This window comes from Bos grunniens, chromosome 15 (genome assembly GCF_055505025.1).
Source record: "Bos grunniens cultivar Pamir isolate PY7600 chromosome 15, Bosgru_T2T1.0, whole genome shotgun sequence".
Taxonomy (NCBI): domain Eukaryota; kingdom Metazoa; phylum Chordata; class Mammalia; order Artiodactyla; family Bovidae; genus Bos; species Bos grunniens.
In genome coordinates this window covers 54,037,766-54,055,663 of record NC_141179.1, presented here as the reverse complement: position 1 = coordinate 54,055,663, position 17,898 = coordinate 54,037,766, and the positions used below count along the sequence as shown (strand labels likewise).

General features: G+C 37.3%; 2 protein-coding genes across 9 annotated transcripts in view; one reads left to right on the top strand and one right to left on the bottom strand.

The window, feature by feature from the left end:
• The window catches only part of P4HA3 (prolyl 4-hydroxylase subunit alpha 3), a 72,386-nt gene extending 62,406 nt beyond the window's left edge, over positions 1-9,980 (top strand). For all 3 annotated transcript variants that reach the window (XR_015142169.1, XR_015142172.1, XM_086340746.1), the window contains exon 14: positions 9,489-9,980. Coding sequence is in view for 1 of the 3 variants with exons in the window: in XM_086340746.1 (XP_086196872.1) it covers positions 9,489-9,536 (48 nt within the window). In the remaining 2 variants the exon portion in view is untranslated. The remainder of the gene's footprint in view (positions 1-9,488) is intronic.
• Positions 1-17,898, bottom strand: part of PPME1 (protein phosphatase methylesterase 1) — a 50,042-nt gene that overhangs the window by 12,010 nt on the left and 20,134 nt on the right. For all 6 annotated transcript variants that reach the window (XR_015142173.1, XR_015142175.1, XR_015142174.1 and 3 more), the window contains exons 2-8: positions 16,984-17,077; positions 16,346-16,438; positions 12,297-12,354; positions 11,797-11,848; positions 6,994-7,148; positions 6,033-6,123; positions 1,929-1,994 (exon numbers count right to left, since the gene is read on the bottom strand). Coding sequence is in view for 3 of the 6 variants with exons in the window: in XM_086340764.1 (XP_086196890.1) it covers positions 1,929-1,994; positions 6,033-6,123; positions 6,994-7,148; positions 11,797-11,848; positions 12,297-12,354; positions 16,346-16,438; positions 16,984-17,077 (609 nt within the window). In the remaining 3 variants the exon portion in view is untranslated. The remainder of the gene's footprint in view (positions 1-1,928; positions 1,995-6,032; positions 6,124-6,993; positions 7,149-11,796; positions 11,849-12,296; positions 12,355-16,345; positions 16,439-16,983; positions 17,078-17,898) is intronic.

Below are 17,898 nucleotides of genomic sequence, written 5' to 3'. Positions count from 1 at the left end.
ACAACCAGACATTATGTGCTTCCTAACAGCAGTACACGACATCACCTATTGCTGTTGCTGTTTAGTTGCTTAGTTTTATCTGACTCTATTGTGACCCCATGGACTGTAGCCCACCAGGCTCCTCTGTCCATGGTATTTCCTAGGCAAGAATACTGGAAAGGGTTGCCATTTCCTTCTCCAGGGGATCTTCCCAACCCAGGGATTGAACCCAAGTCTCTGGTACACATCTCCTGCGTTGCAGGTGGATTCTTTGCGAACTAATAAAAAACCAAAATAACAACAAACGAACCTGAATTTGATCAAACCTGTGACCTAGCAATTTACAGAAAATATAAGGAATAAAGGAACATGTTAAATTATACCTTAAGGAATCAATCAGCAAATCTAGATTGTGGGAGATTCTACAGAGCAAACAACCAGGTTTCCTCAACAAATAAACTGCCAGGGGGAAAAAAAAGAGACACAGAAGGGTAGCCTATAGATTAAAAGATACTTAAGAGATTTATCAATCAATTGCTATGTATAAATTCCTATTATAGTTCTGGTTTGAACTAAAAAAAAAAATTAAGACAATCAGATACGTAGATACTAAAGACATTTGATGATATTAAGGAATTGTTAATTTTTTTAGGTGTGATATTGGTCTTATGACTGTGCTTAAAGTGTCCTTACCTTTTAGAGCATACTAAAATTTTGCAAAGGAAATTATATCTGAAATTTTTTTCAAAATATTTTGTCCTTAGGGGAAATAAATAGGGGCACAGATGAAACATGAGTTCATAACTGTTGAAGATGGGTAATGGGTACACTGGGATCATTCTATTATTCTATTTGTGTATGTTTGAGAATTTTCCATTATACAAGGTTTTAAAATTACACAGTGTATATAAAATGCCGTGCACAATGCCTGGCAAAGAGCAGGCATTTAATAATGCCATTATCATTTTCATCCACCTTTGTACTCCCTGTGTGTCCTGGCAGGCAACCTCTTCCCAATTCACCTGAAGTTTATTTTGTGACTACACAGCAATACCCAGGACTCATGTAACCCTATCTAGGACGATCAACTGGGCTAAATAATCTTTCAAAGTCAAGCGTTAGTTGCTCAGTCATGCCCAACTCTCTGATCCCATGGACTATAGCCCGCCCAGCTCTTCTCTGTCCATGGAATTCTCCAGGCAAGAATACTAGAGTGGGTTGTCATTTCCTTCTCCAGGGGATCTCCCCAACCCAGGGACCAAACCCAGGTCTCCCACATTGCAGGCAGATTCTTTACCATCTGAGACACCAGGGGAGTTAAATAATAAATAATCTTAGCTCACCCTTAAAATCTGACTTTCACTCAGGCTGTGCCAAAGCTTTTTATAACGTGATTTCCTCACAACCAGGTTTGGCTTAGGAGACTGTTACCAGAATGAAACCATGGCTGCCAGCACCAGAGTGAACGCTAATCTTCATCTTACAACACCTATAGTTATGCTAATAAGGTAATCCATTATTATACAGAACAGGGGTCCCCAATCTCCAGGATCTAATGCCTGATGATCTGAGGTGGAGCTGATGTAATAACAATAGAAATAAAGTACATAATAAGTGTAATGTGCTTGAATAATCTCCAAACCATCCCCCCTCTGCCCCCCAGTCCATGGAAAAATTGTCTTCCATGAAACCAGTCCTTGGTGCCAAAAAGGTCGGAGACCACTGATATAGAAGACATTATTTGGCTTTGGGATTTCTGCAAAAAAAAAAAAAAAGAAGAAGAGAAAATCTATACAACTGGCCAAACTGAGTTCTCTTATAAAAATTATCTAAAATAATGAAGGTATTCACCAACATGGTAGAATAGATGTATGACCAAAAAAGCAACCTGTAATTCCTCATTATGTTTCAGCCTCTAACCAGTGCAAGGGGGAAAAAATAAAACCTACTGTTTGACTTGGCCAACCATTGAGACACGGGCAGACTCCAGATTTCGAATCTGGCCACTCTTCACACTAGAAAAGTGAAACAGGAGAAAGAAGGTTATTCCTCTTTATCTTATCATATCAGCAGGGTCAAATCAACAATTTTGCGATTCTGTGGGAGCTACTAAAAAGGTGCAGTTATCAATGTAGCTTACTATGGAGATTACCACTACTTCCCATTTCGTTATTATGGTGATAAGCCAAGCAGTAAAAATTAAGGCACTGAAATCACTTAAGTCCTGGCAATATTTACCAAGAGGTAGATACCATATCCCATGCCTGAACTCAAGAAGCACATAATTTAGTGGGGAGAAAGAAGTGAAACAAATAATTTTAATAGAGTAAGGTTCCAATGAACCTCATTTATTTTGAATGAAGTCAGAGAAAACTTCCCAAAGTCTTGCCTAAACTGAGGACTTAGGATAAGTGGAAGATAAAAGAGGGTAGTCAGAGTAAAACAGGCAGAAGGCACACTGTGAACGAAGGTACTGTGATGTGAAAAAATCAGAAGGAAGAGAGCAAGGAGGAACAGAGGAGATAACAGGAGAGTGTGACAGAGCAGGACAGGCAGGGGTTAGCTTCTGGAGGGTCTTACATGCCATGATATAGAGGCTTAGGAGCTCACTCTTTAAATAGAATAGTCTTCTCGGAGTTGACTAAGGGCCAAGAAAAATGACTGCCTGTCCCAGGGGACCTGAAAACACTGCCTGAAGCCAGCCAGCAGAACACATTTCTTTAAATATCATTTTTTAGCTTAAAAAAAAAAATCACATAAAATTTTATACTGTAACCCCCTTTAGATAATGACTTTGTTTCTTATTTTAATGATAAAAAGAAGCAATCAGAATTACTATTTCATTTTTCCACCACCAACTGAATCTACAAATCTACCTGTATTATAATCATATATACTCTACCTTGAAGAGTACTGAATATATGAAGTTATCTCTGTTTCTATTCAAGCCCAACGTTGGGCACTGGTTCAATCCTCTTTTGTTCATGAAGATCTTGTCCCTTTACTCATCCTGTCTCTTATCTGTGTCATTTTTTCCCTTTAGTAGATATTACATAAAACGTCTAGTGGATATTATAAAACATCTTTTAAAAACATCTTCAACCCCACATTCACTTCTAGATACTACCTTACTTCTCTGATCTTCTATCTCAAAAAAGTTATCTTACTTGCTTTCTCCACTTTGTCACCTCACGTCCTTTCCTCAACCAACATCCCCAACATACATCAGCTTTTTATCTCCTACTTACTTTCAGAGATTTCCTTTGTCAAGGTCACCTTCATCAGGCCAATCCTAATGGTCATTTCTTAGTCTTGACCTCACTTGATCTCTCAGCAGCATTTGACAAAGATCATTTCTTCTTCCAAGAGAGAGCTAACACTCTCTTGCTTTCCTTCTATCTCACCAACTGTGCCTTTTCAGTTTATTTTGATGGATATTGCTTTCGTTCCCAAGCTTTAAATACTGTAGCGTATCCCAAAGCTCAGTACTTGGATCTTTTTTCTATCAACTAAATGACTGCATTCAATCTTTGCCTTTTTTTTTTTTGCATATTCAAAGAGAATATTTTTATTTGACCATGTGAATAAAAGTCCTGATTCCTGCCCCTTGCTGCTGCTGCTAAGTCACTTCAGTCATGTCCGACTCTGTGTGACTCCATAGACAGCAGCCCACCAGGCTCCCCTGTCCCTGGGATTCTCCAGGCAAGAACACTGGAGCGGGTTGCCATTTCCTTCTCCAATGCATGAAAGTGAAAAGTGAAAGTGAAGTCGCTCAGTTGTGTCCGACCCTCAGTGACCCCATGGATTGCAGCCTACCAGGCTCCTCTGTCCATGGGATTTTCCAGGCAAGAGTACTGGAGTGGGGTGCCACTGCCTTCTCCGTACCTGCCCTCAAATCTGCTGTTCTTTGTCTCTATCATTCATCAATTATTGGGTTAAAAACCTAGTAGTCATCCTTGAATGCTGCATCTCCCCTCACCTGCTCTCCCAACACACAATCCATAAGGCAATCCTATCAGTCTACTTCAAAATACATTCCAAATATGACCATATAACTTCCTCTGTTGCCATCACAGTCTATGCTGACCAGCACTACTCTCTTCTACAATTGTTTCCTACCAATTTCTCACTTTTGTTATCACCCTTCCTCCTCAACTGCTTCCCCTATTCTGCTTTCCTCAAAGCATCTAGGTGGTAGAATCAAGATCCAAATCCATTTCTGACTTTAAAGCCCAGGCTTTTAATGACTACACCCTACTGCCTCTTATTTGCATGACCAAGAAAACAAAAGCAGAAATTCACTTTGCTTTAAATCTTTACTGGATTAAATAGATTGGTCTTGTATTTCAACATCTTGTCCCCACCTCAAATCTGGAAAAACCAAAATAGCCATGAGTCATAAACTATTCAGATATCCCTCAGACACAAAATAAAATTACCAAAAAGCTGGTAGTATTCTTTCTGATTCTTACGCTCAAAAGATATCTAAAAATCAGTGGCTCGCATAGAACCCAGAACATTTTAACATTCAACAAACAGAATGCTTATCCCACATCTGACACTAGAATCAAGACTCTGTCTCCCCTTAAGAGAAGGTGCACTATGACCCTCAGACTGGTTTGGGTACTTGTCTTCTGTACCTCCTTTGTTGTGTTGTATTTATATAATTACTTGTATGTATTCCAGCTTTTTGATGAAAGGAACTAAGCCTAATTCATCCCCAGTTCTTAGATCAGGTACTGATACATCTCAGGTACCTGAAAAAAAAAAGTGTTAACTGAATAAATTTTAAAAGCTATCTGTAATAACTTTTTCACTGGTTGTTACTGGGGAGGCAGGCAGGGCCCAAGGTACATGTTGAGCTAGTAGCAGTTGCATTCTCAGTGTGGCTGCTTAAGCCATCTTTGGTACTCCCAAGAGAGCATCTTACATCATGGTAGTAAACAGGGGAGGCAAAAGCAACCGTATCAAACACAAACATCATTCTGGCAAGCCACATTTGGCATGAGATCCTCTGTCCTAGAAGGAATGCCTATGATACATTTGCCAGGTTCTTAATTCTCACTCGATATCTCTGACTCAGTAAATAAATACATTCAGCCTGCTAAAGCCACCTGCAGTATGGTATATGTTATATGAAAGTACAAAAGAAATAGAGAATAACTTCTGATCTTATGATGCAGAAGAGCATTAAGACAGAAATAAAAATTAACAATATAAGCATGTCCCTTAAAGAAGGATTAGAAGACTTAGGGGTAAACAGTACAATGTAATATAGACTTGAAGGTTTTAGCAATTTTGCTGAGGGAATGACCAGGGTGGTTTGGAGGAGTTATAGGAAGTGTTCTGAAGAGGGGACTAGAAATGGATTTTGAGGAATAGGTAGGAAAAAAGGATACCAAAGACGTTTTATCCCAAAACTGATCTCTGTAGGGGAGGGACAGTGTTTTACTTGTCTTTGCATCATTACCCTTTAGCACAAAGTGTTCAATAAATATGTGTTTAATAAATGGTCAAATAATTTATTGAATTAGTGAATAATGACTGAACAGCCTTTACTTAAGTGGAAACCACAGCCAATTCTATCAGTAATTTCTATGAAAACTATTTAGCAAAGGGTTTTTATTTAGGCCAAACGCAAATAAAAACCGAGAAGGGAACCTACAGCCATCTGTTTCTCCACCTTTTCTGGAACAGAGAAAGTGAATCTAGAATCATGGCACATCAGAGTTGCAAAAGGCCTTACAGTCTCATTTAGTCCAAAATCTCACCTTAGCGATGGGAACAGCTAGATAGCAGATAATCCATAATTGTTAAGATTCTAGGAGGTACTATAGTATATTAGAAAAAGGATGGGTTTTAGACAACTGAGCCAAGTCCAAAACGTTTATTTTTTAAAACTGCTCTTTATGTAAATGTTTCCATACATGATATTACAACAAAGCTAAGGCTTGGAAATTGAACCATTCCCTTCAACTTGGTGCTTGAGCTGATGAAAAAGAAAAGCTAAAACCTAACATTTAAAATATAGATTATATAAATTTGTGGGTTACCTCCATTCAATGGCATTCTCCAGAGACTTGAAGGTTTTAGGACGACCACGTAAGAAATTCTGCATGCTATTAAGTGCATCCATGGCTGTACCTAGATGGTAAACAAAAAATTTTAACCACAGTACTTAACATATTCTGAGTCAACATAACTTAAAGAGTCAACTATATACTATGTATCTGCCCTCAATGACAGAATTAAGTGACTATGGAGGGAAAAAGCAGTTTAAGAAAATTCAGAAGACTAATGTGATTGCCTCCTTCTAAGATGTCCTCCAGTGATTTTTGCCTCCTGGTATTCAGTAGTCCCTCCACATTGAATAGAGCTAACTTATACAAGCAATAGTGTGACTTCTGAGGCTGGATCAGAAAAAACCTGGCAGTTTCTTTTTAAATAGTAATTAAAACTATGGGATGTACATACAATTGAAATATTATGCAGCCATAAACGATGTTTATGTAGAGTTTCTCATGGTATGTAAAATAACTATATAATGTGAGGTATGGACAAAATGAGTGAAGGTGTGAAAAGTACAAACTTCCACTAATAAAATAAGTCAGTCTTAGGTATGTAATGTATAGCATGGTGATTATAGTTAATAATACCATATTGCATATGTGAAAATTTGTAAGATCTTATAAGTTCTCATCACACACACACACACACAAATCTGTAACTGTGTGTGATGACATATGTTAACTAGATATATTGTGGTGATAATTTCACAATATACACATATAACAAGCCATGATGATGTACATTTGAAAAGTTAAATGTCAATTATATCTAAATAAAAAAATACTTGGAATGCTTTTGCTACAAAATAACATTAAAAAAAAAAAGATACAAAAGACAGAGGGACATACTTCAAGATGAAAGTCAACAATAAAGATAACAATAATCTACCATGGATATCTTTAATAAGTCAAAGATTTTGATTTAGTCAGCACTAAGAAAACTTACCTTCCACAACATCAATCATGCACAGACCCAAGAGGCTTGGCACCAGGTTCGACGATGCTGTGTGGACTGTAATAGCACCGCCCATGCTATGTCCAATGAGCATAATTGGAGGAGGGAGGTCCCCATACATGGCTTCAACCACATTGCCAACATCTCTGCAGAGAAGAGAAGGAAGTAAAGCATGGAATATTACTAACAACACTGTAAAAATAGTTTTCTTTCCTAATTCTCTCCTTTGGTCTGTAACTAATAATCCCAGGACTGTAAAGGTCTAATAGACCATCTTGCAAATGCACCTAAATAAACCTCCTAACACAGTCCCCAGTACCTATACAACAAGAGCTAAGAACCAAAACTTTGATTTCGCTTTACATCACACTTTCACTGTTCCACACATTTAGTACAATTATATAAATATCTACCTTTATTTTAAACCTAAAATAAGCCTGAAACTCTGAACAAATCATTCAACTGCTCTATGCCTCAGTTTCCTATCCATGAAACACGAAAACAATTTTAAGCACTATAATGTAGCGGTTCGACATCAACTGCAAGATGAACTGCAGACCTAGTTTATTTTTTACTGTGTGAACTTGGATTAGCTACTTAATCTCTTAAGAGTTTCAACATCTATAACATGAAGATAAGGATATCAATTACTATTCTGGATTGCTCTGAGGATTACTGAGACACTCAGTGGTGAAAAGAGTACTTTCATCACTTTACTTTGAAAAGAGTAAGGTGTTATACAAATATTAATTATTATTTACAACTTGTCATGTAAATTTGCTTGAAGTATGAACGCAAACTTAGTGTTCTGAGAAACCAGAAAAATGTTCAGAGCTAATTTTTACTGGCTTCTGTTCTAGTCTTTAATTATGAGTGAATCTATTTAACAAAGTCAAACCCCAAAGCTTTGAAAAGGAGAAGTAAAGCAGAAACTTTGTTTTTCATTCGTGTATGGGCCTTCTTTGCTATAGGAAGAGTAAGTAAGGTGTGTTTCTAGAGACCACTGGCTCTACTGTCTTCTGGGAATGAGTCAGTCAGGCAACTTCAAGCAGTTTTGTTTTGCTCAATGTCACTACATACCTCAGGCACTCACGCACTGTCAGCCATATAGCAGCTGTGAATGCAGGGACACAGTCTTTCAAATATGGTTCTCCACAGTATTCAGAATGGCAAAAATAAATATTATTTCTGAAGGAATTAATCTTAAAAATCTCATACAACAATTATAGATATGAATAGGATAGTTGCAATATCTACAGACAGTGTGAATGAGAAATAAGCAGGCCACTCAATTTTATAAGCAAAAACAAATAATTTTTAATATTCCCTCAGAGTTAAATTTAAGGCTAAAAGTTTTGGTTTGTTAAGTATAATGAGTAAAATAAAAGGATGCTATGAAAGATTAGTTAGTAACTGGATATACAATTTTGGTAGATGCTATCTAGGGGGATCCTGTTATGTTTATTAATACTAGTTCATTTCCTGAGAAGCAGTACAGCATATCACAGACATAACAGAAAATGGAGTATCAGAGTAAGCTGAGCTCGAATCTTGGCTCTTTTACTTTCAGTGGAGTTTCATTTTACATAGAGTTTAGGTTCTAAGTTGATATGAAAGGCAAAAACCATGCTGTCAGGGCTACTTGAAAACCCACCAACTGCCCATTAAAATGCCCATTTTAAGATTTTTGTTTCACAGAGTGATTGAATTCAGAAACAATATAAATGTTTTATTGCTTCACCTATTTCAGCAACAATCCAACTTGTTGACTCTTCTGATTCTTGGTAATTATCTTCAGTTCCTACAGAAGGTTTTAATCATTTATTTTCTTTTGAACTTTTTGTGTGAGTTATCAACTTATTATCTCTTAGCTCTTATTCACCTTTTACATGTTCCACAATAACTGGATGAGGCCTTTAAATATTTTTCCTTTGCTAGCTGGCAAGATGTCAAGCTATGCCAGTAGAGGGCAAAGGAGAGATACTGCAGAAAAAGAGGGTTTTGTTCCTGGTGTGCACTGACTCCACAAGCTCCTGTAGCTTGTCTAGCATCCAGGACCTGAAGCACACACAGCTTTTCCAGTGACCAGCTCTTGCAACACAGAAGGTTTCTCCAAACACTCCATCCCCTCATCCCTAATGTTCTTTTATTCTCCCTAGATTTTTGAAGTATAATTGGTATATAAAAACGGTACATAATTAATGTATACAATTTGGTAAGTATACACTCCTGTTATCATCACCATGATCAACTCCTGTTATCACCATGATCAACTCCTGTTATCACCATGATCAACTTCTGTTATTATCACCATGATCAAGGGAATAAACACATCCATCACCTTCAAGATTCCTTGTGCTGCTTGTGTGTGTGTGTGTGTGTGTGCACACATATGCATGGTAAAAAGACTTTACATGAGAGCTACCCTCCTAACAAACTTCTAAGTGCACAGCATCATTAACTATAGGCATTATGTTGTACTGCAGATCTCTGGAACCATCCCCGGTAATTTTGCTGCAGAGTGCCGCTGGTGAGACAACTCCATGTGAACAGCTTCCCCTGAACCCGAAAGGGCAGATTTCTGGCAAGTTCTGCCAACAAAGCATCAAAGTGACTTCTACACCTTCAGTAAGCCATCATTAGTGCCCTCTCCAACAAGGGGATCTCAATCTTTTCCACTCAGGTGCTGTCTCGGTCTGAGGGGAAATAGGAAGTGGCTGCTTCTTACATCTGCTATTTCTAGTCTTTCCTTCTCTTTTTCAAACCTGTTCCCAGCTTTACGGAGATGTAACTGATAGATAAAATTATAATATATTTAAAAAGTGTACAATGTGATGATTTGACATGTATACACTGGGACATTGATTCCCATAATCAACTTAATTAACCCTATATTCTTTAGAGCTCTTACGTTTTACTAGCCAATTCCTCATTACTCCAATCCCGTTATAATTAATAAATCTTTATATTAAGCTTTCCTTGTTTATTACTATCTGATTTCTCTGATTGTCCCAGATTCATACATGATTAGGCAATATTTCCTTAAGGTCATCATCAATTCTTTAATTTCTTCTTGAATGTCAGTCAAGCTATCACATCCTTGTCTGGCTGCCTGGCCACTTAGATGATATATTTCACTTTTTTGTACCCTTTAAAAATCATCTGAAAATCTTTCTATGGGTATCACATGCTTGATTATTTCAGGCATTACTGTTCTCACATTATAAAGAAAAAAATGAGGGAGCAGATTCTTGGCTCTCCTTTCATGGTTTCTCAGGCACATGATTATTGAGTGGAATGGTTCTCACACATTGTTATTTCTCTCTCTTTGCCAAGCAGTATGGTTGAATGATCACAGATCAGGTCCATTAACTGTATGACCTCACATGGTTAGTTACTGTGCCAATTTCCTCATTGATAAAAAGGTGACAATATTTACACTATGGATTAAAACAAATAATTTATTCTAAATAAATGTTTAATTTACACTTAATAAAGCCTGGAAGATAAAAATCACATAAAAAACATCTACTATAATGATACAATTTTGGCCACATGAATTCGGGTTCTGAAGGAAAAACAGAACTTATATCCAGATTCAACTTTACTTATATCCAGATTCAAGCTGCTAAAGAAAGAAGGGACAAGGTATTTTTGGTGCCAAAAAAATACTTGAGAGAGCATGCATTAAACACATCAGAGCACGCGTATTAAAAGCAAGGCAGCTTGAAAAAGCCTGTTTACAAAATAGAACGTTGTATGTGTATGTACTCAGTCGTGTCCGACTCTTTGTGACCCTATGGACTGCAGCCCACCAGGCTCCTCTGTCCATAGAATGTTCCAGGCAAGAATACTGGAGTGGGTTGCCATTTCCTACTCTAGGGGAACTTCCCAACCCAGGAATCAAACTCGTGTTTCCTGCATTGGCAGGCAGATACTTTACCACTGAGCTACCAGGGAAACCCATACAATACAGAATAGTGGTTCCCAGATACCAGTCATGGGACTGGCTGCATCAGATTCCTTTATAGAAATTTATCAAAATATAAATGCCCAGACCCACTGGTAGAAGCATGAATTCAAGAGGTGTGAGCCAGGGCTGAATGATCTGTACTTTAAATCATTTCTCAGATAATTCTGATGAATGGCCAGGTTTGAGAGCCACTGTAGGTGCTATGGGAGAAGGCAATGGCACCCCACTCCAGTACTGTTGCCTGGAAAATCCCATAGATGGAGGAGCCTGGTAGGCTGCAGTCCATGGGGTCGCACAGAGTCGGACACGATGGAAGCAACTCAGCAGCAGCAGCAGCAGTAGGTGCTATACTCATCTTTTACTTTGCGGTCCAGGGTATAATCAGTTATTCTTTAATACCTTGTTCCCATCTTACTATAAAGCTGGAAAAAGCATGTGGGCAGGATATCATAAGAACATCTTAGAGGGCATTTTGTAAACAACTATTTTTCAAGTTTGGGTCCCCAATAGATATTCAGATTCTATTCAATATTCAACTCTGTGAACAGAAGGAAACTTTTCAAAAGCTAACACAGACTAAATTGTTCCCTGAAGAATTTTCAGGGCATCATTTTAAATGATGACCATCATATTGAATACACCAAGAAACCAGAGGTTTCTTTCAATATTAAATAGTAAAGAAACACTAGATATAGAGAAAAAAAAGAAGTAAAATGTTCTGTTATTTATTGTTCAACAATCTCACCAGGAAAGCCATAAAGATATATTATTATTTATGGTAGTAATGTAAGCCAGGTGATTGTATAAACAGTATTACTTACTTTGCCATTGTTTCTGCAGACAGGTCTTCAGAATTCCTGACTTTTGTTTCACCTAAAAAGAAAATATTTTAAAAATAAAATTCCCAAGGAGATAAATGATAAAATCAAGAGTACTGTCTTCCAAAAATCTCACTTTAGGATAATGAAATGGGGACTTTATAATTGTACATGATAGGCACAGCAAGGATTTTCTATTACAGACATATCTTTATGAAGGATAATTACAGTAGCAAAGAAGGAGGATAATTACAGTAGCAGGTATTTCCACATTCCTTATACACCACCTGCATTGGAATTTGGTTACATTAGCAGACATTTTCTCAACAAGATATATATGTGTGTGAATTTATAAAATATTTGTGAAAACTAAAAGCTAGGATTTCCCTCAAAATGCCCAAATGGAAATGACCAGACCCAGTGAACTTTTTAATACTTTACACTGTTCAAAAGGGTTGGCAAATGTGTCATTGAGTCAGTGAGTAATTAAGAACTTCACTCACCATGACCTCGAAGATCCAAAGCCACAATCCTACATTGAACTCTACTAATGATTGCTGCCTAGGAGGAAAAGGAAAAGTATTAAGATACATCAAGGTTAGCAAATCTTTCCCCATTACCAATGATAACTTTGTTGGGTGAACTGCCATCAGAAATAAAGGATCCCAAGAGAATTAAAGGAATTCCCCTTTAAAGAAAATATTTAAAACTAATGACTGTTTTTTTGATACACATTCTGGCTCTATCCCAACTTCAAAATATGAAATCCCTCAAATTTAACTCTTCCTAGCTTTCCATGAAACAGAATAAGCACCTCTAAGCAAAGCCCCTCTGAACTCTGCCATCACCTATGATTTTCGTCCACACTCACTGGTTATCTCTTCCCTATTCTAGAAGGAAATTCTCTAGGTGAGAACTGTGAGTCAGTCTGTATCTTGGTTCAGCACATCACACAAATGTGACACTCAGATAATGAAATAACCTTGAAAGCAGCACAAGTCATAAAATCTACCAAAGATTCATTTAAGATAGCAGTACACGTTTGTGCCAATTAAAAATATATTGAAAAAGAAATCATAATATCATGAGCCAGTACAATTTTACTGGTTTAAACAAACCTAAAATTGAGGATCTTCTTCCTCAAATGAACTAGACTCTTTGACATTAATACATCACAATTAGTGTTAGTAAACATCATCAACACTTTTTTAACTTTTAAAGAAACGACAGGACAACTATCTAGGCTAACCCCTACATTTCATGAATGAGGAAACGGAAGTCAAGAGATAGGAAATTATTTTCTCAGGATCATACAACTAGCAGTAAAAATAAGATGAGAACCAAGGTAAGCTACTAACATAACAGTCAATGTATAAGATAAATCAAAGCTCTTAAATCACATTTTCTCATTTCATTTTTAATTGACATGTTTTTAATATAGTCACATTATAAAAATATAAAAATTAGTAAGAAAGAGAGGAGAAAAAAGCTCATATGATTTGCCATCTAAATGTCATCTCTTTGGATGTTTCCTATGATCTTTTTCCCCAACTCTGCTGAAATATTATTGACATATAATATTAAGGCACTGGATGTGATCATTTGATACATGTGTATATGTAAAATGATTATCACAATAACCTCCAGCCTCTCACATAATCATCATTTGTGTGTGTGGATAATATTTAAGATCTATTATCTTAACAACTTTCAAGTATGAATACCATACAGCTAATTACAGTCACAATGCTGTACATTTAACAGATTCCCAGAACTAATTCATCTAACAGCTGGGAGTTGGTACCCTTTGACAAACATCTCCCCACTTCCCCCACCTCCTAGCCCTTGACAATCACCATTCTAATTTCTATTTCTATGAAGTCAGCTTTTTTAGATTCTACATATAACTGAGAACACATATTATTTGTCTCTATCTGATTTATTTCATCTAACACAACACACTCAAGGTCCTCCATGTGGTTGCAAAAGCCAAGATTCCTTTCTTTTTCATGGCTGAATATTCCTGTGTGTGTGAGAAAGAGACATGTTTTGCATGGAGCTATTCAGTTTCCCCAACACCATTTATTTTAGAGATTATCTTTTCCCCATGGAGCCTTCTTGGAGTCCTTGGAATTTTTGGTTTCAGTAAAGTTGAACTTATCAACCTTTTTTTAATGGCTTCCACTTCATGGGGCTGCCCAACACCATATATTAATGTTCTTATCATCTTTTTACATGGACTTCCCTGGTGGCTCAGACGGTAAAGCGTCTGTCTACAATGCGGGAGACCTGGGTTCGATCCCTGGGTTGGGAAGATCCCTTGGAGAAGGAAATGGCAATCCACTCCAGTACTATTGCCTGGAAAATCCCATGGACAGAGGAGCGTGGTAGGCTACAGTCCATGGGGTCACAAAGAGTCGGACACGACTGAGCGACTTCACATTCATGTTCATCTTTTTAAATTCAGTAGTTTAATCCATTTGCGATTTTTATATTAACTTATTTTTATACATGGGCTTATTTCTGGTTTCTTTCTGCCAATACCATACTACTGATAAGAGTTTTAGAATATGCTTTGGTTCATGTACTGTTGAAGCCTGGCTTGGAGAATTTTGAGCATTACTTTGCTAGCGTGTGAGATGAGCACAATTGTGCGGTAGTTTGAACATTCTTTGGCACTGGAATGAAAACTGAGCTTTTTCAGTCCTGTGGCCACTGCTGAGTTTTCCAGATTTGCTGGTATATCGAGTGCAGCACTTTCACAGCATCATCTTTTAGGATTTGAAATAGCTCAACTGGAATTCCATCACTTCCACTAGCTTTGTTCAGTGATGTTTCCTAAAGCCCACTTGACTTCGCATTCCAGGATGTCTGGCTCTAGGTGAGTGATCATACCATCTTGATTATCTGGGTCGTGAAGATCTTTTTTGTATAGTTCTTCTGTGTATTCTTGCCACCTCTTCTTCATATCTTCTGCTTCTGTTAGGTCCATACCATTTCTGTCCTTTATTGAGCCCATCTTTGCATGAAATGTTCCCTTGGTATCTCTAATTTTCTTGAAGAGATCTTTAGTCTTTCCCATTCTATTGTTTTCCTCTATTTCTTTGCACTGGTCACTGAGGAAGGCTTTCTTATCTCTTCTTGCTATTCTTTGCAACTCTGCATTCAAATGGGTATATCTTTCCTTTTCTCCTTTGCCTTTCACTTCTCTTCATTTCACAGCTATGTGTAAGGCCTCCCCAGACAGCCATTTTGCTTTTTTGCATTTCTTTTTCTTGGGGATGGTCTTGATCCCTGTCTGCTGTACAGTGTCAAGAACCTCCATCCATAGTTCATCAGGCACTCTATCAGATCTAATCCCTTGAATCTATTTCTCACTTCCACTGTGTAATTGTAAGGGATTTGATTTAGGTCCTACCTGAATGGTCTAGTGGTTTTCCCTACTTTCCTCAATTTAAGTCTGAATTTGACAATAAGGAGTTCATGATCTGAGCTACAGTCAGCTCCCAGTCTTATTTTTGCTGACTGTATAGAGCTTCTTCATCTTTGGCTGCAAAGAATATAATCAATCTGATTTCGGTATTGACCATCTGGTGATGTCCATGTATAGAGTCTTCTCTTGTGCTGTTGGAAGAGGGTGCTTGCTGTGAACAGTGCATTCTCTTGGCTAAACTCTGTTAGCCTTTGCCCTGCTTCATTCTGTACTCCAAGGCCAAATTTGCCTGTTACTCCAGGTGTTTCTTGACTTCCTACTTTTGCATTCCAGTCCCCTATGATGAAAAGACATCTTATGTTAGTTCTAGAAGGTCTTGTAGGTCTTCATAGAACCATTCAACTTCAGCTTCTTCAGCACTACTGGTCAGGGCATAGACTTGGATTACTGTGATACTGAATGGTTTGCCTTGGAAATGAACAGAGATCATTCTGTCATTTTTGAGATTGCATCCAAGTACTGCATTTTGGACTCTCTTGTTGACTATGATTTCTTCTAAGGGATTCTTGCCCACAGTAGTAGATGTAACAGTCATCTGAGTTAAATTCACCCATTCCAGTCCATTTTAGTTCAGTGATTCCTAAAATGTCGACATTCACTCTTGCCATGTCCTGTTTGCCCACTTCCAATTTGCCTTTGATATGACTGATTTCCAATTTGATTCATGGACCTAACATTTCAGGTTCCTATGCAATATTGCTCTTTACAGCATCAGATTTTGCTTCTATCACCAGGCACATTCACAACTGGGTGTTGTTTTTGTTTTGCCTTTTTCTCTTCACTCTTTCTGGAGTTATTTCTCCACTGATCTCCAGTAGCATACTGGGCACCTACCAACCTGGGGAGTTCATCTTTCAGTGTCCTATCTTTTTGCCTTTTCGTACTGTTCATGGGGTTCTCAAGGCAAGAATACTGAAGTGGTTTGCTATTCCCTTCTCCAGTGGACCACATTTTGTCAGAACTCTCCACCATAACCCGTCCATCTTGGGTGGACCTACACGGCATGGCTGATAGTTTCACAGAGGTAACATTAACTTCCACTATCAACTACTTACTTACCGTGAACACAGCCCAGGAAAGGGCAGAATGGCCTCCTCCATGCAGAAGGAGTAGGACTGGACCTTCTGAACCACTCTTGTAAACTCGAAAAGTGTATGAATAGTTAAAGATAACATATCTAAGCTTTTGCTCACTGAAATTTTTGATTACTTAGTTATGATGATACCAATGAGAAAATTCAGACAGGACCAAATTATAAGCAAAGCTACAGCCTTCCAAGCTTGAGAGGCACTTATGGAGAAGTTTCTGAGACACCAGACCTGTTTTTGAGGCATGGGAGCTGTGTGACCACTTTTTCAATGGAAAAAAAAAAAACACCGAACTATTCCCTTTGCCCTAATGGGGACATAATTCCTGGCTTCTAGACACTAAACTGGTTCAACTCACTTTACTCATGAAACCATCCCCTCAAAAGATGTATCAGTTTCAGGAATTTAATTCTTAATCCCCTCCCATATATTAGACAATTATAGCCAAATAAGATATTAATAGTCTTACAAGTAACATCCCATGTCATGCAAGGAACAGACGGAATAAAAATGAAATAAACAGCAAAAATAAAGAACATTTTAGGAACTATACAAATCTTTGTAGACACTATAAATTTATTAAGGAATAAGCCAGTTTGCAAAGGATATATCCTTGCCAGTTTCATTCTCTACTTCTACATCTTCCATGGACTCAAAGTACTGACTCCAAGGAACAGGAGAAAAGTCCCGCTTTCTTCCAGGGCTAAGGGTAAGAAAAAGAGAGAGATTACAAATAAAACATAGTCACGCATGAAAAGATAAAATCTTGATCAAAATATTAAACCTGAAATGAAAACAGTAAGATATTTTCTCATAAAGATATGAAGAGTTTTTATACAGTTAAAATGTGTTTTAAAAAGCTCAAATATGTATAAAAACTTTAGGATTTTAGGAAATTTTATTAGCATATTTTAATCACAAATATATTACATGTATATAACAACACAAGTTCTCTCACCTTATTCTTGGCTATAGGCTCATTCCTATCCTTTCAATCCAGTTCAATATTGTTCCTACTACAATAATTTTTGGTCACTATTGCTTCGTCATACCTTTAATCTTCCATATTTTTTCATGCTTCTATTTCATTTCCCAACCAAATGGCACACTGGCCATATCAATACCTTGAATTTCTGGGTATTTATTTGAAGATAAGCTTACACAGAACTGAAATGACTTATCTATTCAATGTACCATTGTCTGTAATAGAGAAAAACTGAAAATAACCTAAATATCAGCAGGTAACTGATTAAAATAAATTTAAACAATAGTTATAAAAAGCAATTATGTATTGATAAAATTCCTTATTTATAGATATGATACACTGTGAAGTAAACAAACACGATGCACATACTACCATATGGGTAAAAATGGGAAATACATATAAATGCAATTCCTTATGTATGTTCAGACTATCTCTGGAAGTATACTGATATAACATTGATGGTAACCTGGGAGGGGAACTATGACTAGGAGGTGAAGAGGAACAATTTTCAATGCACATCCCTTTCTATTTCTGAACCA